The 21204-nt window shown below is 32.9% G+C and overlaps 5 protein-coding genes across 7 annotated transcripts; 2 read left to right on the top strand and 3 right to left on the bottom strand.

Moving 5' to 3' along the window:
- Positions 1 to 18: 18 nt before the first annotated feature.
- LOC105206259 lies at positions 19 to 816 on the bottom strand. The gene is made up of 3 exons (XM_011175769.3): positions 661 to 816; positions 297 to 400; positions 19 to 221 (listed from the first exon to the last, which is right to left on the bottom strand). Exons 1-3 carry the CDS (start codon positions 715 to 717, stop codon positions 47 to 49), a joined length of 336 nt encoding a protein of 111 aa, XP_011174071.1. The 5' UTR covers positions 718 to 816; the 3' UTR covers positions 19 to 46.
- A 4216-nt stretch (positions 817 to 5032) lies between these two features.
- Positions 5033 to 6535, top strand: LOC113005184. The gene is made up of 3 exons (XM_039459431.1): positions 5033 to 5119; positions 5971 to 6127; positions 6234 to 6535. Exons 1-3 carry the CDS (start codon positions 5033 to 5035, stop codon positions 6356 to 6358), a joined length of 369 nt encoding a protein of 122 aa, XP_039315365.1. The 3' UTR covers positions 6359 to 6535.
- Positions 6536 to 8181: 1646 nt separating this feature from the next.
- Positions 8182 to 11175, bottom strand: LOC105207030 (putative nuclease HARBI1). Its single transcript, XM_039459373.1, has 4 exons — positions 10782 to 11175; positions 9395 to 9681; positions 8680 to 9262; positions 8182 to 8556 (listed from the first exon to the last, which is right to left on the bottom strand). The coding sequence occupies exons 1-4, from the start codon at positions 10997 to 10999 to the stop codon at positions 8547 to 8549; spliced, it is 1098 nt and encodes a 365-aa protein (XP_039315307.1). The 5' UTR covers positions 11000 to 11175; the 3' UTR covers positions 8182 to 8546.
- Positions 11176 to 11253: 78 nt separating this feature from the next.
- Positions 11254 to 15705, top strand: LOC105205377 (kinesin-like protein KIF23). Its single transcript, XM_039459371.1, has 14 exons — positions 11254 to 11516; positions 11675 to 12241; positions 12575 to 12745; positions 12848 to 13046; positions 13148 to 13286; positions 13374 to 13573; positions 13669 to 13773; positions 13857 to 13942; positions 14062 to 14192; positions 14270 to 14478; positions 14569 to 14715; positions 14819 to 14980; positions 15111 to 15347; positions 15461 to 15705. Exons 1-14 carry the CDS (start codon positions 11506 to 11508, stop codon positions 15629 to 15631), a joined length of 2535 nt encoding a protein of 844 aa, XP_039315305.1. The 5' UTR covers positions 11254 to 11505; the 3' UTR covers positions 15632 to 15705.
- Positions 15706 to 16180: 475 nt separating this feature from the next.
- On the bottom strand, positions 16181 to 21204 carry LOC105205374 (katanin-interacting protein). 3 transcript variants are annotated; one of them, XM_026141582.2, is made up of 15 exons: positions 21067 to 21204; positions 20821 to 21009; positions 20630 to 20734; positions 20092 to 20507; positions 19132 to 19478; positions 18862 to 18999; positions 18540 to 18680; positions 18322 to 18469; positions 17962 to 18230; positions 17671 to 17851; positions 17429 to 17590; positions 17041 to 17180; positions 16853 to 16954; positions 16622 to 16728; positions 16181 to 16539 (listed from the first exon to the last, which is right to left on the bottom strand). In XM_026141582.2, exons 2-15 carry the CDS (start codon positions 20913 to 20915, stop codon positions 16434 to 16436), a joined length of 2457 nt encoding a protein of 818 aa, XP_025997367.1. In that variant the 5' UTR covers positions 20916 to 21009; positions 21067 to 21204; the 3' UTR covers positions 16181 to 16433. The 3 variants fall into 3 exon arrangements, with proteins under 3 accessions (XP_025997367.1, XP_025997368.1, XP_039315306.1); XM_026141583.2 differs by lacking the exon at positions 16853 to 16954 and having other exon boundaries at positions 20821 to 21193; XM_039459372.1 differs by lacking the exons at positions 16181 to 16539; positions 16622 to 16728; positions 16853 to 16954 and adding an exon at positions 17279 to 17307 and having other exon boundaries at positions 20821 to 21193.

A 21204-nucleotide genomic window follows, 5' to 3' on the forward strand; every position in this document is an offset into this window, starting at 1 on the left:
AAAAATGGAAGTTACATATTTGGTCTGATGAAGAGTCGTTTATGTGTTACTCCTGAAATGATATTCTTATTGATTTTCCATCAGAATCAAATTCTGATGGCATCGACACAGAACTGATACCATAGTATCTCCGTTGTAAATAAAGATAGATACGGCATAGATTGTAGTAAAGACATGTACCAGCCATTATCATTCCAATTACAACTCCAGCTATGATCACCCTATTAACATTTTGTTAGATTGGAATTTGTCTAAATACATTTCTTAAATTTAAATCTATTATACTATATATTTACACAGTGATCCATATATTATAGTCTTTGTAACTGCAGCATACATTTTCGTCGCAACAATACTCTGACGATTCACACAAGCCCCATACACAGTAGTGTGCAGTAGTCTGAAAAAAAAAACAGGAAGTAAAATAGAGATACAATATAATGATACAAATACAATGACTTATAGATAAGTCAAAGAAATAAGAGTTTAACATGTAACGATTTTTATGTAATATCAAAATTAGGTGATAAACATTGATCGGATGACAAGCGTCATCCTACGTTTCAAGAGTCTGATATTTTACAAACATTCGTGATATCGATAAAATGAGACAAAAATGACAATCATGAACACGGAAATAAAGCAAAATACAGATATTACCGGTGAAATTGCGAAACTCCACGTTGATATAAAGAATATATTTGACAGATGCTCCATTGTGCATCATAATATTAAACTACCTGAACCTGACCATCAAATGCATCGAACGTTGCGCAGAAGAGGGAGCAACGATCGTTAGAGTTCCTAATATTTTAGGAACTCTAACGATCGTCTCTCTCCTTCCTTCCCGCGCGCCGCCGCTTGTCAAGCGTTTTGGAAGTAGGTCTGTTCGAGTTGCTTGAAATCCCTAAAAATTTTTGCACTTGAGATGAGATAAATATATATTCGATCGTAAAAAAGAGAGAGACGACAAAGAAATTAATTCAAAAAGGGCAGCAACACGAACAGGCCTAGTGTCATGAGTTTTGTGATCGCATTGCGATTTGCAATTGATCATTTACAGCGATAGGTGCTTAGAGATTTTCTATTGAAACATCCAATCGTTGATTAGTTGGCCGAATTGTTCAAAAGCGATTGGTTAAGTCTCTCCGAGATTTCGGACCAATTTCTAGCATTGTGGACAGTGCTTGTGCTGCGATTCTCTAATAGCATTTTTCATTGGGAAAACTAGTGCGCACTGAGTGTGCACTCGCCGCTGGCAATTGGACGTTTCGGTTCGCGCGATGACGGTGCCAACGGAAACGCCCAATTACCTGCAGCAAGTGCACATTCAGTGCGCACTAGTTTTCTCAATGAAAAACGCTATAAGGGGAAATTCACACCTTAGCGGAAAAGCAGAAAGCAGAGAGCCAATCAGAACTCGCGCTGGTAGTAAGCAGGTATGTACATACCAGTGTTCTCAGATGGGACGGGATTTTCGCGCATGTGCGAGAATGTTTACGAAAAAACATCACTTAATTTCACTATTAAAAGATTCTAAAATTGTGCAACATATTAAATTGATTAGACCACTTAACAAGGGTACTCATATTACTCATTAATACCTTTACTTAATAAAATTAAATACTTTACTGATGCTGAATCCACCGCGCATGAGCTAAAATCCCGTCCCATCTGAGAACACTGGTACAGTCATGAGCTAAAAGGTTGCAACACATTTTCTTCGATGGTTTTTGGAATGTAGACTTGCTCATCGATCGGCGAACGTAATTGCTTGGTATGTATGTATAGTCGTTTTACTAAACGACAAATACGATTGGTCAATTTCGATAGACTAATCAGCGATTAAGGCGATGCTGGAGATACCGACTGAACACTATTATTTTTAATTTCAGTAAACTTTTTATTGAATTTACAGAATGATAAATCCTTCTCTACAATTAAAGTATTGACAAAAACGTAATACGCTGGCTACAATTTGACACGAAAAACGGAAAAAAGTTGCAAAACTATGTGCTTCTGTAGTAGTCTCGTGACAATATATATTGCGTATAAAAGTTCTAGATTTTGTACCTACAAAATAACCATCCAGCGTACTGTGAATTACACGTAAGATTGTTAGTGTGCTTTCAAAACGATCCTAGAAGCTTTAGTATAAAAGATATTTCCAATCAAAAATATCGTGTTTATGTGTGCGTGCAGAATCGATGTGAGAATCAGTGAAGAGTGAGACTGAGTGAGACAGAGCACTAGTTTAGTTCCTCGATGTTGCATTAGAGGCGCTAAAGTCAAAAGAACAAGGAAAGATGAGTGCGTTTGACAAAGAGCGCTAGCCTATTCCCCTTACTCTTTGCCTCACGCGCGACCCATGGTTCGTAGAAGAAAAATCTGCAGTAATCTGAAGTACCGACGTCGATTGAGTTTCACCGTCAGTCCAGCATCGCCTTAAGGGCCGTATTCATAGTCCAAGCTCAAGGCAGCGCTTAAGATCGTCTTGGCCAAGACCATCTTATTCAATCAAGATCGTCTTAAGTCATAAGAATTCATAGTCGCCAAATAAGGTGACCTTTGCGAAGAAGATTTTGCTCAAGTAATTCTTATTTGAGTTGACATCGACTTGGCGAAAATGATCTTAAGATTGTACTTATTTGCCGTTTGGCTATTTTCGTAATATTCCCTAGGACTCCTCCAATAGAAACGTTGCATTTAAGTAATTTTTGTATACTGTAATACTATCTTATATATTATTAAACTATAATTTTAATTTCATTTGAACTGAAGAGCTAACGGAATCGGCAGGTAATTGTTAAGTATTATTAATTAATATTAAATATTGCAAATACCAGGGATGGCCTAGAGTATTTCGCTCGAGCACAAAGAAATCCTTATGATAAGCATATTTACATTCGTCTTTCACCGTGATGTCTCTCAGTTTTTGCGAGTGATCCACATTTTACACTGCCTGATAAAATTGCCAATAAAATAGCCTCCAGCACAATTCGTTTCTAGTTAGCCGATATTATTTCTGCATGAGTAGGCGCTCAAGATAAACCAAGGTGATGATGACAATTCAGGGACTAGCTGACTAGCTGAGCTGTATAAATATATATATATATATATATATATATATATATATATATATATATATATATATATATCTGCTTATGTTCACACCGTCCTTCTGAAAAATAAATTTATTGTTGTAATGCAATGTACCACATGCAGAACAGTTTTTTCTGATTTGTGTCATTATTAATATTAATAGTTTAAAATTTAATACTACACTTAAGGTTTATAATAGTCGTAACCGTAAGAAATTGGTTAATCGTCGATTATTTTCTTATAAATTAACTATGATTGGTCAATTTCTTACGGTTACGGCTATTATAAACCTACTTTAAGTAATTATAAACCAACCTTAAGGCTCAATGCACACAGGACGCGTCAACGTGTTACGCGTGGCGAATAGCCAATCATTTTTTCGTTTTTATGACAAGAAATAAGAAAGCAAAAGAATGATTGGCTATTCGCCACGCGTAACGCGTTGACGCGTCCTGTGTGCATTGAGCCTAAGAATGCAGAACTTTTTTATTATCACTACAGATTTTACTTCAGATCAATTAAAAGTATGACCTTGGCCTAGTTTACATCGAGTACTTGATACACGTACTAACTAGTAATTTTCTATTAAATTATTTTAATTTTGGCAATAAATTTAAAGAATAATATACTAAGCTGGTACAATATAAATCGAGATAATTAAATATATGTATCATGTATACATGCATCGTCGAAAGTAAGATAAATTAATAGAAAGTTACGAGTTAGTACGCGTATCAAGTGCTCGATGTAAACTAGGCCTATGACCGGAGTACGCGAACCACTTAGGGCCAGTTTCACAACTTAGTTTAACCGGAGTTTAAATCTTTAAACTTGGTTTACGGTAAATATTGTGTTCCACAACTGTCTTAAACCTCGGTTAACGTTGTTAAACTGCGGTTAAAGTTGAACGGCGAAATTCGGGCGTTTAAAGTAGATAACCGAGGTTTAATACTGCAGCGCCACTGCTTTCAATAATCTTTCGAGTATTGTACTTCATGACTGATATCTCCACGAAATTGTAAAAAGGTTATGTTGCAAGATATGGCTCTGGAATATATGTTATCGTCATCTGACGATGAAGATTTTGTGCAAATAATAAATCGACGCCCGAGAATAATTAGAAGACGACCGTCATATTTTGAAGAATTTGATGACATTGATTTTTATGCTCGATTTCGCTTAACCAAGGAATCTGTTAGTGCAGTCTTAAGAGAAATCAAAGAAAAAATTTCTCATAAAACAGAACAGTAAAAATAGTTTTGTAATATTATTAAATTAGTACTTATAGATTACATACTATGATTACGATGACCATATATGTGTTTTTCCAAAGAACAGTTTTTTTTTATTTCGAGTGGCTGTCTTTTAGATTTATTTATTTTTTTCAAAACTCAATTTTGTCTTTTATTCTAATCTGTTGTTCTTTATTTTATGAGAAATTTTTTTCTAATTAGTGTTCCAATGTTTAATGTACTTAATAAAGTGTAAATTTTTACAGTAACAATTGAATTTAATTGTTTAGTTCAAACTGATTTGAAAACATGTAAGAAGAAAACTTTAAAACTTTTAAATTTGTTTATTATTTTTTGCCTTGGTGTATAGAACCTGTAATATCTCATTCCCTATTTTCGGTAACAACCAATCACACTACTTGTTCTAGAAGAAAGATAAGTCTGTTGAAGTTTCTTCGCATAGATTATAGGTTTACGTAACCTAGAGTTAAAATCTGGTTGTGAAACGCGATAGAAGTTTAACCGTGGCGTTAAACTTGACGGTAGTTCAACTAAACTCGGGTTAAACCCAAAGTTGTGAAACTGGGCCTTAACCTCCAAAAGCCTTGCTTAATACGTCCTCGGACACGTCTTCACGAAGATCGTCTTATTTATAAATGTGTGCGTGAAATAAGACAGTCTTAAATGACTATGAATTAATGACTAACAAGGTAGCCTTAAGCACATGCTTAGATGTGTTTATGAATCACATTAAGACATTCTCAAATAAGATCATCTTGAACAAGGTAAGCCTTGAGCATTTGCTTAAATCCTGCCTTGTTTTTCGACTATGAATCTAAAGGGCACCTTAAGATTAAACTTAAGGTGATCTTAAGAATAAGTTCCGACTATGAATACGGGCCTTAAATTAATCGGCGTTGGTGCAAGTGGCCCTAAGAAGAGATAGGGGTGCGCACAATTGGACACCGCACGATTGGACACCACCACTCACAGCGGCCGATGCCTAGAGTTTTTCCGTTGGTTTGGTTAGATAAGTCAAGATGATTGGTTGGTGTCTAACCGTTTGTTTTCTGTTCCTGAACTCCCTGAATTAGTGTGCACTTAAAATGAAATAGATATATATTTGAAAGTTAGTGAAAGCAAGAAGAAACGTTCCAGTGCAGTCTAGTGCAGGAATAGAAAACAAGCCTTAGGCCTAGTTTCACAACTTTGGGTTTAACCCGAGCTTAGTTGAACTACCGTCAAGTTTAACGCCACGGTTAAACTTCTATTGCGTTTCACAACCAGATTTTAACTCTAGGTTACGGAAACCTATAATCTATGCGAAGAAACTTCAACAGACTTATCTTTCTTCTAGAACAAGTAGTGTGATTGGTTGTTACCGAAGAGTAGGGAATGAGATATTACAGGTTCTATACACCAAGGCATGAGATTTAGTTAAGGTTATGTATGCAAAGTATTTGTTATTACTTTTACAAATTTTATATAAAAAAGTACAAAATGTCTTGTAAAGTAAAATCTGCTAAAAAAAGAATATCCAATTTTTCAAATCTTGAAAAATTAAAACTTGTTGAAATAATAGAACGGGAAAAAAACATTATTGAAAATAAAAAAAACTGACAACATATGTATTAAGGACAAAGAGAATTGTTGGATCAATATTACCCGTGAATTTAACAGCAATTGCATCTCAGAACATCGGGATGTAAATTCTTTGAAAAATTGTTGGGATAATCTCAAGAAAAAGACTCGTAAACACTACGCAGAAATTCGAAGTGAAATTTTTAAAACAGGTATATATAATTTTTTTTACTAAATATATTTATTTAATCCATATTTATAAAATATTGGCAAAGATTATTGTATTCACGTTATATAAAATTAATAATTCGGATACAGGTGGTGGAAAAGCGAACATCACTGCAGATGATCCTATTGCAGAACGGGTTAAGACTATTATCCAGCCATCAGTTGAAGGTTTACAAAATAGGTTCGACAGCGATTATATTCCAGGTAAAATATAAAATAATTTTATAATTTAAAAAATAAAGATCTTTACAACTTTATAATTAAAATAAAAGAACATAAAAATGAAATATTTTTATATATTAGCAGTATGAGTACTATAGGATCATGTATTTTATAAATAAATAATATGCAAAATGGCTCATGCAAAATTTAGTACCTCAATATTTTACTTTTTACTTTTTACTTTATTCTTTTTAAGGTCAAAATTAATAAATGTTAATATTTATTTTCTTTATTAGTGTTTTAACACACACATTAATGTGAAGGGTTCTGGAAACAAAGGATAATTATCAAATTATTGTTACTATATTAGCAGGAAATAATACAGACAGAAGAATTTCAGATAAATAAAAAATGTATAGATGATAGTCTAATATTATAAATATACAGCCTTTGCCTAATATTTTCGGCAAAGGCTGTATATTTATAATATTAGACTATAATAATACAATAATGTATAATATATATGATATGTATTGTAGGTATAGATAATTCACAATACAGTAATGATGAGATTATACTCGAAAATGAAGACTTTGGTCCAATCGAAGTATGTAAATTCGAATATAACTTTGATATTTTATATTTTGACATTTGAAATGTTACTACTGAAAACATTGTTTTAAGATATTTGTATTTGTCACAGATACTTGAAGACAAAAATTTAATGTAATTCTAACTGAATGGACACCAGCCAAGCTCACTTCTGAAAGTAACCGTTATCAAAGAGAAAAGATGCAGATGAATTGACATTTGGAGATATTGAAAGACTTTTTCACACACAATCCAGCGGTGGAATACATACTCCAGTAACAAATAATAATAAAGTAACAAATTATACAACAAATAATTCAATGACAAATGATCCTATAACGAATACTTCAGCAACAAATAATTCAATAGCAAATAATCTAGTAACAAAAAATCCAACTATAAATAATCCTATAACAAATAATACAGTAACAATGAATTCAGTAACTCAAAAACCAATCTTGAAACGTAAGAGATCAAAACAGCTTCAAATAAGTGCTGGTAAACGAAATGATCGGTTTTATGACCTGGCAGAATCCAAACTGGAATTAGTAAAAATGATGAAAGAGGATATGCGTAAAAAATCTGCTCTAGAAATATCAATTTTTGAACTGCAATTAGAAAAAGAGAAACTTCAAATTGAAATACTTAAAAAACAGTTGAAATCTTACGACACATAAAAATCAATAAAAACGTTTTATTTTTTTTTTGTTTTTTTTTTTTCAATTTACAATATGTTTTACATTACAGAAAGATTCCATTATTTTTTCAATTATGTAATTTGTTAAAGCTGTTCCTTTTTAATTACTTTGTAAGTTGCTTCGTTCATTATTATTTTTTATATTAGAACAAAATCAAAGAATGCTTTAAATCCTTAATAGTGGGTGCTTTCCAACAAACATCACAGGCGACACAGTGCGACGCTGTGTCCATTAGTGTGAGAGAGAAGATTTTAGTTGTCTCACTCACATTAATGGACACAGTGTCGCAGTGTGTCGCCTATGTTTGTTGGAAAGTACCCAGTATTAACTTGATTGTGCTGGAAGCTATTTATTTTAAGTTTAACACAAATTAAACAGGTAAAACAAGCTAGTGAGACTTAGTGTGTTTTATTTTAAGTTTATTTTAAGATATATATAAAGTAACGAAGAGACTGTAATTTGTTATTTAAAAATACCAAAGCATTACAAAATAAGCAAGTGATACAATGAAGTAAATACTTAATTATTTTACAATTATTCTTTAATATTTTACAAAGTATTTGGATACAAAAAATATAAAATACGTGTTATATTTGAAAATAAATATTTATTGTACAACAATATATATTTAATGTATTAAGCATAAATGTATAAAAATAAATGGCATTTTTATTAATTTTTAAGTTTTCTAATTTACAAGCTTTTGCCAAAGACGATCGAGTGATTCTTCACAAAACATACGGAATCGACTTTATTCGTCGAAAATCTCTGTTCATCTTCGCACGGTTCACCACTTCATGGCTTGCTGTTTATCGATGTTGTACATCTGATACTCCTTGCTATAATTTATATGTAAAAATGTAACCGCCTTTATTGGAATCACGGGTGTTCTGCGTGACAATTGACAACATTTCCTCTCTGTATATATATTTATTCAACCACCAAGAGTGATCTACAACAAACTGAAAAAAATAAAATATTAATAACAATGTGACTGTATAATTTTATTTTACAGTTTTGAAACAACTACAATATTTTCTATTTTTAAGTTTCCTAGCTACTAATTTACTGTATATTTCTTTTACCTTTGAAAATAATTGTTGATTAATGCATGCTGCAAAGCATTATTATTTTGTGCATCATTTCTGCAAGGTATATTTCCGTTTTCTAAGATATGTTCCCATGGAGCAGGCAAATGAAAATCAGGATCATCTGGTGGTAATTGATCTCCAGCACGCCGAGCAATATTATGCAACACAGCAGTTGCAACAATAACTGGTAATACTTTTTCAACTTTTTGAAAACGAGATCCAAGTGCTAATATAGGGAATCTTCTTTTCCATATTCCAAAAAGACGCTCGACAATATTACGTGTTCGTATGTGTGATTCATTATATAGCTGTTCTGCTTCAGTTCGTGGATTTTGTAAAGGAGTCATAAGATACGAACGAACTGGATAACCGCCATCACCCAAAAGAAAACAATTTTCAAAAGTTCCAGCCTCAAATAAAGCACGTATTCTAGAATTGTTAAATATTGTAGCATCGTGTACGGATCCTTGCCAGCGAGCCACAATATCGGTTATCTCTAAATTTGCATTGCTGATAGCTTGTACATTAATAGAAAAATACCCTTTTCTATTTCTAAAATATTCAGCATCGTTTCCACCTGTAAAGAATAATCTCACAATCAGTATTCTCAGTCAATACTTTTAGCAATCAATAAATAATGATCAAATATCATTATGCTAATATTTTTATCACAAATATAATTTTTATATATTATATTCATATCACTCACCAAATGACTGTATTTTTACATGAGTGCAATCAATGCAACCGATTACTCTTGGAAATCGTGCAATATCAAAAAACTTGATTTGCTCTCTTTTTATTTCGCCAGGAAGAATAGGAAACTTAATAAATCTCGGTCTAAGACGGGCAATCGCGTTGGTCACCCGATGAATAATTCTATGAGCAGTTGATTTGCTTACTCCAGAAAAATCAGCAGCTGATAACATGTGATTTCCCGTTGCATAAAACCTCAATGTCAGAAGGAGCTGATTTATTGGAGATACTGCATTATTTCTAAATAACAAAACCAATTTTGCTTCAATTAACTTAAAATAATACAAAAGGCTCATTTTGAATAAAATTCAGTAATAAACGTTCATATGGGCTTTGAGCCAAGCAAATTATTCTTGACAATTTTAATATAAAATTTTATAACAATGATATAATAATGATATAATAATTACATCTATTGATAAACAAGTATATTTTAGATAAATATTTCAATGTTATAATAATGATCTTTTTTAGTGCCGATGACAGGTATAATAATTATGACGAATAAATTGAAATTTGTACAGATGTATAAATACCAAAAACTGCAACGCATACATATTATTATTATTATGTAATGACGTACCATAATTTCATTTGTTTATTAATCTGTTAGCAACAACTAGCTCATTTTCTTAAAGCTCATATAAATGTCTATTATTTATATTACTTTTTTTGTCTTTTATACATTTAATAATTGTTAAAATATAAAATATATTACAAATTTTTGATACGTTAAGGCACTTAAACATACAATTACCATAATTTTGTTAATAGCCCATACAGCACCAAATATTGCAGTATATTCCAACAATGCTGTAGCAATATTGCAACATTTCAATAATATTGTACCAATATTTGCAATATTTCTGCAAAATTGTTGAAAAATTCTGTAAATATATGTTGTATGGAGTGCTCTGTGCCTTAATAATTGTTATAGACTTTATTAAATTCATTAGAATTAATTTTTATTACTACTGTATTCAGTTATAGTTACGATGACAATAGTTATTTTGAAAAAATAATGAACAAATTTTAAATTTTCTTCTTACATGTTTCCAAATCAGTTTGAACTAAATAATTAAATTCAATTGTTACTGTAAAAATTTACAATTTATTAAGTACATTAAACATTGGAACACTAATTAGAAAAGAATTTCTCATAAAATAAAGAACAACAGATTAGAATAAAAGACAATATTGAGTTTTGAAAAAAATAAATCTAAAAGACAACCACTCGAAATAAAAAACACTGTTCTTTAGAAAAACACATATATGGTCATCGTAATTATAGTATGTAATCTATAAGTACTAATTTAATAATATTACAAAACTATTCTTACTGTTCTGTTTTATGAGAAATTTCTTCTTCGATTTCTCTTAAGACTGTAGTAACAGATTCCTTGGTTAAGCGAAATCGAGCATGAAAATCAATGTCATCAAATTCTTCAAAATATGACGGTCGTCTTCTAATTATTCTCGGGCGTCGATTTATTATTTGCACAAAATCTTCATCGTCAGATGACGATAACACATATTCCAGAGCCATATCTTGCAACATAACCTTTTTACAATTCCGTGGGGATATCAACCATGAAGCACAATACTCGAAAGTTTACGCTGAAAGCAGTAGCGCTGCAGTATTAAACCTCGGTTATCTACCTTAAACGCCCGAATTTCGCCGTTCAACTTTAACCGCAGTTTAACAACGTTAACCGAGGTTTAAGACAGTTGTGGGACACAATATTTACCGTAAACCAAGTTTAAAGGTTTAAACTCCGGTTAAACTAAGTTGTGAAACTGGCCCTTAATCGTGCTGTGTCCAAAAGAGTGTCTCCCGAAGAGATACTATCCTAGGAAAGAATGCACTGTTGGTACCACTGATTGTTAAACACGTGGTCTATAGTAACCAAACTTCAATTTGAAAGAGATCGCGTAACGAGCAATGGCTCGACGGTTGTGAAAGTCATAATTCAGTATTATCAGTGTCATCTCTTTTGTGCAAGAGTGAGAAACTAAACAATTGCTTCTTAACTCGATTAAAAAAGTGAATCGGTATATACAATAATGAAGCCCGCGTAAGTATTGTTACAAAACTAATATTGTTTAATGTCGAAGAGATCTCAAATACAAAAACGTTTAAAGCGTGATGTGAAAAAGGAAGCTTGTAAATTTTTTCAAAAGACTGAAATAAATCTGCAGGAATAAACGTTCGTCTCTCTTCGTTGTTTTTCAGACGTTCCAAAACTCCAGCTCGTAAACCAATCGGTCAGCCGAAGGGATCGAATATGATGTCTAAAGATCCTGTGCAGGTTTACTGCCGTCTACGACCCATGCAGTCTTCAACGGATGTATCGTGCATGAAAGTTACATCTGATACAACGGTAGTGATAACGCCTCCGGAATCAGCGACCAACTTTCGTGCCGTAACTAAAGAGATACAAAAGACATTTAGTCATGTGTTCACATCTGATGTGACGCAAAAGGAGATATTTAAAACGGTCGCTCTTCCCCTGGTACAAAATCTTATTCAAGGGAAGAATGGTCTCCTCTTCACGTATGGTGTGACAGGTAGTGGCAAAACGTACACAATGACTGGAGAATCCCAAGATGTTGGTATCATGCCACGGTGCTTGGATGTTCTTTTTAATACTATTGCCAATTACCAAACGAAAAAGTTTGTCTTTAAGCCAGATAAATTGAATGGTTTTGATGTACAAGGCGAAGCTGATGCTATGCTGGATAGGCAGCACGAACTTTACCCAGGTCTGTCTGTGCAAAAAATTGGAAGACTCGGCAAACAGTAAGCTTTTCCATCTACTATATTCCAACTTTTGTAGAAATAGGCAAATATCTTGCATATATATATATATATATATATATATATGTATATATATGCACTGGGTGTTAATTAATGGTTGTATCCACTTTTTACCATAGGAGCATGATTTATCGATGGATATATATTTCTAACATATTATTATATTAGAAATAACAAATGCGTGCTCCTATGGCAAAACGTGGAGACAGCCATTAATGAACTCCCTGTGTGTATATATATATATATATATATATATATGTATATATAATTTAATGATAAATCATGCATTCTCTTTTGTTGACAAACCTTCAATAGCCGTAAAGTAGACAGCGATGGAGATAGTAATCCGATGGTACCTCATAATCGTAACGAATCGCAAAGTGTGGCAGTTGAATCAGATAATGCTTACGCCGTATTTGTCACATATGTTGAAATATACAACAACAATGTATATGATTTGTTAGATGAAGATGACATCAGAACCAAGTAAATATATTTGTTGTATATTGAGAGTTTTAATTGCAATTTTGTTGTGTATATTTAAAGCACTTTTTAAATTTGAATATTATATATTTCTATTGAATACAGAACTCTACAGAGTAAAATTGTTAGAGAAGATGGCAATAAAAATATGTATGTACATGCAGTCACAGAAGTTGAAGTAAAAAGTGCAGAGGAAGCTTTTGAGCTGTTCCAACGTGGACAACGGAAAAGACGCGTCGCGCACACGGCATTAAACGCAGAATCAAGTAGATCGCATAGCGTTTTTACCATCAGACTTGTACAAGTAACTTTTTTCATCTTCAACTTTTTCCACATCTTTACCTCAGAGTATTTATCTTGTTTCAAGTACAATCGCTTATAATTATATACTTTTGCACTTTGCAGGCGCCTTTAGATTGCGAGGGCGAGCATGTAATACAGGATAAACGAGTCGTGTGCATAAGTCAACTATCTCTAGTAGACTTGGCAGGTAGCGAGCGAACAAATCGCACTAAAAATACTGGTCAACATTTACGAGAAGCAGGTAAGATCATTTACTGCCATTTATTTGTTAGATATGTGAAATGTATAAAAGCCTTTGCATGCAAACAATGACTACATAATTTTATAGGAAATATTAATAACTCTCTAATGACTCTGCGATCGTGTTTGGAAATTTTGAGAGACAATCAGAATCAAGGTACAAATAAAATGGTTCCCTATCGAGATTCCAAACTTACACATTTATTCAAAAACTATTTTGATGGGGAAGGACAGGTCAGGATGATAGTCTGTGTGAATCCAAGAGCAGATGATTATGATGAAACGATTGTACGTTGTAAGATAAAATTTATATATAATAAAATATATGTTTGTATTAAAAAGAAATTATCATTAATTTTTTCAATGTTATATGTTATATGTAGCAAGTGATGAAATTTGCGGAAATGACTCAAGATGTGCAAGTTGCAAGGTCTAACCCTGTAAAATTGGACCTCGGTTTCACTCCAGGCAGAAGACAAGCGAATAAGGTAGCAACTGTAGCTTGAATAATGTTTTATAATTCTAAATTGTGTACGTGCGCGTGAATGCAAATTTTCTTTTGTTCTTTCAGATATGCAAGGAAGCAAGGAGTAAATTGGAGAGAGGAGGCCAACCAGAAGCCACTGATTTGATCATTGATCTAGGCTTAGTATACAGGTGTTGTTACTTGACTAACGTTGTTAGAATACAGATCCTTTTCCTCCCTTTTTCATTTGTTTTTTTTCTCCATAAATCTAATTAAAAATTTTTTAAAACATTTTTTTTTTTAATTTTAGTTTGGGCGGACCATTTCCTCAATTGGAGACTGTTACCTCTGGTAATGATTATATAATACAATCTTTAATACAATTCTTAGAAAAACGCATCAATAAGCGCAACATACTTCGCGCGGATTTGCAAAAGAAACGTAAGATGTGATTTAATTTTAACAAGTTTGTGCTTGGACTACTGATGTATACGATAAAGCATGTGTTTCATTTGTAGAAGAGGACTTTAGACGGATATTAATGGGAATAGAGCAAGAAAATCTAAAATTACAAATTGATGTAGCTTCGTCGAAAGCTGTAAATACACAGAAACAAAAAACGATATCTGCATTAGAAGGATACCTTTGCGGAACAAAAGAGCGAATCTGTAAACTTGAATCTAAATTAAACAGTGCCAATGAAACGGTGCGAAGTTTACAGCAAGAGGTAGATTGAATATTGATTTTCGTGTGTGTGCATGTGTCTACTCGTATATACAACGTATTAATTTAAATAATATATGGTGCCCATGCATAGGTAAAAGATCGAGACTTGGCATTAAATCAACGTTTAATAGATAGGCAAAGAGTGAAGCAGAAATACAATACAAAGATACAGGTCGAGACAGATAAAATGAACAAAGAATTGGAAATAAAACTGCGTCAACAACGTGAACATTTACAGGTAATTATTTGGACTTTATACTTTGTATATTTTTTATAGTTTGCGCTTTAACATTTATTAATTTTATAATGAAAATTTCATATAATTATTTCCTATTATTTAGAATCAAATGAAGGAAAAGGAAGACAAGTTACGACTGGTAAAAGAAATTTTAGTCAACGACAACATTCATCCTGCGATGACAGGACTAAGTTCGAAGGAACAAGTTCCAGAATTAACAACGAGAGTAGTCAGTCCAGATAGAAGTGTCAGAATATCACGAAAGGTTGCCTGCGTTATGCTTTTAAATATCCTTTATTTTAAATATCTTTATCAAGTGGACCTTATACAATGGAAAGTTTGTATAAAAATTGGGAGAGAAAGTAAAAAAGAATAAATAATTTTTTTACATGTAGGATAAAATACCAATTTCAAACCCGAGGTATAGACGCTCACAAAGTGCAGACAGATGGATCGATCATAGACCTCAGACTCTCGTGCCGATCGGGACTGTACTGCAACCACTGATGCAAAAACGGCGTAGCATAAAGCAACTTACTTCCCCAAAAGAGATTACGGATGGTGCGTCTAGATATTGCCTTATCGCGCAAGAGCATGATACAGATGGAGAACTTGAGACGAAATTATACAAGGTAATTCGTTATTCATAAGAATTTTTATTATATTGACGCAACATCTTTATTACACTTTTTATATACAAACGCATATGTACACAACTTGGATTTTTTTTTTTTTTTTTTTACAGGGTGATATATTGCCAACGAGTGGTGGTGGAGCACAAGTGGTATTTAACGATATGGAGTGTTTAAAACAATCGTCGCCGAAGGCAAGAAAACGTACTGGACCTCGAGAAGAGGGAATGGACCAAGTAGATAGTGTTTCTACATTGACAGAAACGAAAAGACCACGTAACTGAACTAATTAGCCTTCGTAACTGAATGTGTCACTCAATTTACTCAAGAGTACAAGGAAAATAAAATATCTAACGTATTTTTCTTTACATTATTATAGCATTCGTATAAAAAGACAATGTGACCGAGACATGTGATATATTTTGTGACACACATACATATATACATACATACATACACACACACATACACGCGCGCGTGTGCGTGCGTGTGTGTGTGTGTACACATATATACATATACATACATACTTTTTTTATCGAATAGTGCAACGAAACTACTTGATAATTTTGCAGGATTGATCTAGCCATCCGTCCACAAGGCAAATTTTTCAGAAATGGTTTAATTTTTTTTGTCAACTTCCGTGCGGCAAGCCTTCTTTCGTAGCAATAAGTCAAATCAGTTGATTATGAAAGGTGGTCAAAGATCTTTAGATGAATACAATTTTTTAACAAAAAATTTTTCCAATTATATCAATTTTTTGCTGCACTTGCGTCAGTTACATCCGTCTCTCAAAGCGTTGATTTCTTTTTGTGATCTAACGAAAGACACTTGTATAATCTTTACATTGCAATAATTTTTATTATTTTTACAAGATCCAAGATTAGCAACATTTGTAAATCTAATATTTGTATGAGATGATTATTAAGGTGATGAAAACGTACGATAATCTATGAATATTAATATACACATATGATGTATGTTACTATTGTCTCGTTAATTATACGGAACACTAAGTCTCTATGTAAGTATAAAAATATATGTATAATTTTAGTATGTGTTGATCTGTATTTGTATAGCGTTGTACGATTATTTAAATTGTAAAGATGTATGCGGACGAAGGGATGGATCTGGTAACGAATTAGTACCCGAAGTATTTCTTTGTAGATTTAAAAGGCGACTCTCTTGCTCCGAGCTACAATTGTATAAATTATATGACATGCAATTGCAATCGTAATTCGTTTAGTCAAATTGTTGGCATTGCTATTGTGACTTACCGATTCACCAGATTCTCATTACTACTTTCCTTAACAAACATTACTAATCCGTATGAATTGCGTTTATCCAACGTTCCATTATAAACTAGCAAATCGTCTACTAGTATCTACAAAATACAATAATTTTATAAATTTATATAGCAAATAATTTTAGTATTAGATAAAATTGACGAATTATCAATAAATATACATATATATATTTTTTATATTACTGCAATTTATTTCTCTTACTGCAAATTCTTTAACTCTCCTTTGTGGGGTTTTTCCATAATTCCAGATTTTTATCATTGATACCATAATGGGATGATAAAATATTAAATAGACGCGATTTGTCTGAGAAGGGCATTAGAGAGATAAATACATATATTATAAATAGAGAATAATTGACAATTATATCTATTATATTTAATTTTGCTTACTTGTCCAGGGAGTATAGGAGCCAGCCAGGCATGCCGTCCGTCTCGAGTATCATTTATCCCGTCGATAAGTTTGTCCGGTGTACGAATGTCATTATCTATTCCTTCTATTATGTTGACGCTCTCGGGAAATGCGGCTACATCTACAGCAAAATACGGAACGACGAGCGTTAACCAGGATTGAACCAGCGAAATATTGATGGAGGTAATTCACAAATTTATTATTTATAAGAATTCTAACTTCTTTTTTCCCTCTCGTTTTTTGGTTTCCTTCAAAAAAGAAAATAAAATAAAATGAAATGGAGTTTATCATTTTAAATCTCTCCCCGCCTCCGCCCTTTGAGTGCACGCATATCATCTCTACACGGCAGTTAACTAAACTAAAACGTACTCTCTGCAGTTAACTCGATTTCGTTTCCATAATTATCATACATCTGTATCCCATTGAGGCCTACGTAGTAAGAGTCTCCCCACGTAGAGAAAATGATTATTTGATAAACGAAACCTCGTGGCATCGACGGAGCTTCATAGTTGGAATCAAAAGACTCGACCTCTAGAAAAGTTGCAAGTCTTGTGTGATATGGATGACAATAATTTTAACGAATATAAGTGTCTGTGAAAAATGACACGTACCTTCAGGCGATTTAATTGAATCGGAGATGTGATCCGAAAAATGTTGAGTAGGTGGATTAAGAAAATTAATTTCTTGAACAAAATCATAATGGCAAGATCCCGGCGCCCGTCTTAACAGGAAGCCATCGGAATATTCGTCGTGTAACTGTTTACCGTCTAATTTAATTAGCAACTGCTTTACCTGTGCAAAGAAAATGTGTCTCCGTCTCGTTGAATTGATCGTTACGATTATAAATTCTCTCATGCGTTTATTTAAACTGCTTAAATGTATACTTGTGTGTATTATCTTACTCCGCAATAAGACAATTCCAAGGATGCATTGTAATTCCAAATCCGCATTCCCGTTAGGAGCACATCCGTATCGAAAGTAATTGTTATCGTAATCCTCTTATTTAACGTTACATTATCCGCTAGCCACATGTAATCCATTTCGGTAGTAACATTGTGCCCGTCGATCAGTCTCGTTAAATGCACTGTATCGGTTGCGTTACAGTGCAGATTGGCGTCTATTAACGGGACTGCTGTACCTTGATTCCCGATTAATTCTATACTAGTAAGCCCTGCAAAGATCGTAGCGAGTGATTCGATACCGAGTGAGATAGAGAGAGAGAGAGAGAGAGAGTATTGTAACTAACAACTTGATTTACTTACCAACTAAATGTTGTAAACCCCAGTTGGAAAGGATAATTAACTGAATCTCTCTGCAAGAGAGAGTGGTATCGTGAATTTTCTTATTGATATACAAGTTTGGAGAAATGTCGATAGGATTCTCGTTACTTTTACATCTCGCTGAAATAATCTAAAAAGATTTTCACCCTTATTATAAGAGAGAGCGTGTTATCATACGTTAAATTATAAATGATACTTACATCATTGGTTGTTGTTGCCGTTATCGGGCGAATTATTTCCTTCTCTTCATAATCTGACGCCTCATTATTGAATTCTATGAAGGTATTATCATGTTTTGATATCAATTCCAGAATATTTTCGTCCGTCGTAAATAATATAGTCTACATCAGCCAATATTTTTGTGCATTACGTATAAAGTAGTTAATTTCAAAATTTGTTGTTATCATTACAAGTATGTATGACAAAAAAAAAGAAGTGGACTAAGAGTAAGCACTTAAAATTAAATAATGTAAAACTTTTGTGCAATTATTTTATAATTTGTGATTTATTTGATGAAATTACATCTCCAAAAGAATCGAGGCTACCCATATCATCCCCCGAAGCTTTAGCAATTTCTCCGTAAAAGATAATGATATCGTTCAACTTGATAATAATATCTTTGGCACCTCTAAAGGAATGTATTCTGGATTTATTGTAATTCTGAAAGAAGAAAGAGAAAGTAATTTCAGATCGCGAGAGTACTTTTACTCTCGCATACACGCATAGACATTATACTCTATAGAGTATGTCTATAGATTTTGATTTAATGATAAAATAGCTAAGGAATCCTACCCATATCCTGATCATTGCTATTGTAATCGTGAATTCAAATATCATGTAAACATAATGATGGTCACCATTTGAATAAGGTGTCAGCCATAAATTTGCATCGTCTCTCGTTCGATTAATGCCATTAATTAAATTATTTATAACATAAGGATCATTATGATCGTTATTCTGATTAACGCTTGTCGTATGTGCACGTATTTCTTTTATTTTGGCTGGTTCTCCGGTGTTTGAAAAGATTTCAATACCATTGAGGCCTACGTAATGTTTGTCACCCCAAGTAGAGAGAATATCAATGACCAAAGAGTTCCCGGACGGTAGTTCGGGAATAATAAAATTTTTGTAAAGTTTATCTAAAAAAAATATATATACATATATATACACCCACATACACACACACACACACATACATATGTATATATATATATAAACTAAATTATTTTTAAAAACTTAACAAATACAAAAATTAAGACTCTTGTGAATAATAATTCAAAATAGGAAAAACGAGCTTAAAAGCCGTGCTGCATGTTGTGCGCCAAAACAAATTCTCCCAATTTATTTTCTTTCTTAAATAATAAATTATTTTTATTATTTAAGAAAAAAAATGCAAGATTTATCGTGCCGTTACAAGTAACGTTGCGCGCGTTACTTTTCCAATTCCGCGGTCTATATCATAATCATATACGATATTTTATCATTACATGCTTATGAAAAAACTGAAAATTGTATTTTGCCACAAAAGATGAGATGCAAAAACTCCCTGAGCAAACGACACTTTTATCTGCACGATATATGAATCTAAAAGCATCGGTACATGATTTTTCTCACGCATATGAAGATGCAAATGTCAACCTGCTTTCGTGGTAGATTTTTTTTTTTTTTTTTTTGACAAATTATTTGACAATTAAATTACAAAACAAAACTCTTTTCAATATGAAAGGTCTAAAAGAGTTTCTTGATATTGACCAGATAATAATTTTGGCGTTTCTTCGTTCTGTGTGATAAAGCTGGAACGGTTAGGAGTATAAGCGTCATCCAACAAGTGTAATCGTGTATCCGCACAATTCGGAACATTTAGTATTCGATATTCAAAAGAATGCTCCTCATCACAAGTCTTTGCGTTGTTATCGTTTTCAGATGGCAAGTACACGCAGCGCTTCTCCATCTGTTTTCTCTCCAAATATGCATCCAATCCATGAAAATCATCCCTTGTTCGATGTTTCGTATTCACAACGGCAGAACAAACACGCGTTCTTTTCCGCTTAACTTGTTCGCTCTTTGGTGTATTCGGCAGTGATTTGCTTGTAGGTGTTTGTAATTTGTAGTTTTTAATGTTAGTATTGGTATAAAAATCATTCAAGCTTACGCTAGGTTCATTTATTCTATAAAAATTCCAAAAGAAAGCTTGGTTTTTTACACTTTACAACTACGGTATACTCTTGAAAAAATATAGTTGTCTCATATGTTACAGCAATATATGATGTATATGTACATAGATGCTTACGTATCGTTCTCCTCCCTTTTGTTGGTGAAACGATGCTGCTCATCAATTAAAAATGTTTCCATTTGCAGCGATTTGGTATCATTTATATTAATCTTTTCTATATTGCTAATGTAGAGGTGGATAAAAAAAGATGAGTAAAAAATGATACTGCATGTAATATAACTACATATGTAAAAATAAGCATTGCATACTCAGTCATCTCCAACAACCACGATGGCATTTTAAGCGTGTCGGCAGCCAAGGATGCAGTTTTACTCTCCATCTCATCATATGTAACATTATCCATACTTAATTTTCTTATTTCGTCGTTGATAATACCGTCGCACGCCACAGCTCAAACTCACTTTTATGATATAATAACGGCTCACCACACATATAATCTATTATTTTATCGAAAAATTGTCAATTGCAATTTTTTTCATCTTTGAAATACATACGTGTGTATTGATTTTCATGACTGCGTTGCACAGATTCCAAATTGTTTAATCACTTGGTCGTCAAGACTAGCTGATAATGACCGGTCAGAAATACTCGTCCATTGTCGGCTCGTTCGATTCTTGCTTTGTTTGCTATTG

This window comes from Solenopsis invicta, unplaced genomic scaffold (genome assembly GCF_016802725.1).
Source record: "Solenopsis invicta isolate M01_SB unplaced genomic scaffold, UNIL_Sinv_3.0 scaffold_38, whole genome shotgun sequence".
NCBI classification, from domain to species: Eukaryota; Metazoa; Arthropoda; class Insecta; order Hymenoptera; family Formicidae; genus Solenopsis; species Solenopsis invicta.

What these genes read in the sequence shown, in the direction of transcription:
- LOC105206259 (XM_011175769.3), bottom strand. Translation starts at nt 717, where the DNA reads ATGGAGCATCTGTCAAATATATTCTTTATATCAACGTGGAGTTTCGCA. An exon ending in GGAGTTTCGCAATTTCACCG is followed by an intron (nt 401 to 660) that starts GTAATATCTGTA and finishes TTTTTTTTTCAG; the next exon opens with ACTACTGCACACTACTGTGT. An exon ending in TATAATATATGGATCACTGT is followed by an intron (nt 222 to 296) that starts GTAAATATATAG and finishes AAATGTTAATAG; the next exon opens with GGTGATCATAGCTGGAGTTG.
- LOC113005184 (XM_039459431.1), top strand. Translation starts at nt 5,033, where the DNA reads ATGACTAACAAGGTAGCCTTAAGCACATGCTTAGATGTGTTTATGAAT. An exon ending in ATAAGATCATCTTGAACAAG is followed by an intron (nt 5,120 to 5,970) that starts GTAAGCCTTGAG and finishes ATATGTATTAAG; the next exon opens with GACAAAGAGAATTGTTGGAT. An exon ending in AAGTGAAATTTTTAAAACAG is followed by an intron (nt 6,128 to 6,233) that starts GTATATATAATT and finishes ATTCGGATACAG; the next exon opens with GTGGTGGAAAAGCGAACATC.
- LOC105207030 (XM_039459373.1), bottom strand. Translation starts at nt 10,999, where the DNA reads ATGTTGCAAGATATGGCTCTGGAATATGTGTTATCGTCATCTGACGAT. An exon ending in ATTTCTCATAAAACAGAACA is followed by an intron (nt 9,682 to 10,781) that starts GTAAGAATAGTT and finishes TTTGTTATTTAG; the next exon opens with AAATAATGCAGTATCTCCAA. An exon ending in TGTAAAAATACAGTCATTTG is followed by an intron (nt 9,263 to 9,394) that starts GTGAGTGATATG and finishes TATTCTTTACAG; the next exon opens with GTGGAAACGATGCTGAATAT.
- LOC105205377 (XM_039459371.1), top strand. An exon ending in CGCGGATTTGCAAAAGAAAC is followed by an intron (nt 14,193 to 14,269) that starts GTAAGATGTGAT and finishes TTTCATTTGTAG; the next exon opens with AAGAGGACTTTAGACGGATA. An exon ending in AACAACGTGAACATTTACAG is followed by an intron (nt 14,716 to 14,818) that starts GTAATTATTTGG and finishes CCTATTATTTAG; the next exon opens with AATCAAATGAAGGAAAAGGA.
- LOC105205374 (XM_026141582.2), bottom strand. Translation starts at nt 20,915, where the DNA reads ATGGATAATGTTACATATGATGAGATGGAGAGTAAAACTGCATCCTTG. An exon ending in CGGCAACAACAACCAATGAT is followed by an intron (nt 18,470 to 18,539) that starts GTAAGTATCATT and finishes AAATCTTTTTAG; the next exon opens with ATTATTTCAGCGAGATGTAA. An exon ending in GGAGAGTTAAAGAATTTGCA is followed by an intron (nt 16,729 to 16,852) that starts GTAAGAGAAATA and finishes TGTATTTTGTAG; the next exon opens with ATACTAGTAGACGATTTGCT.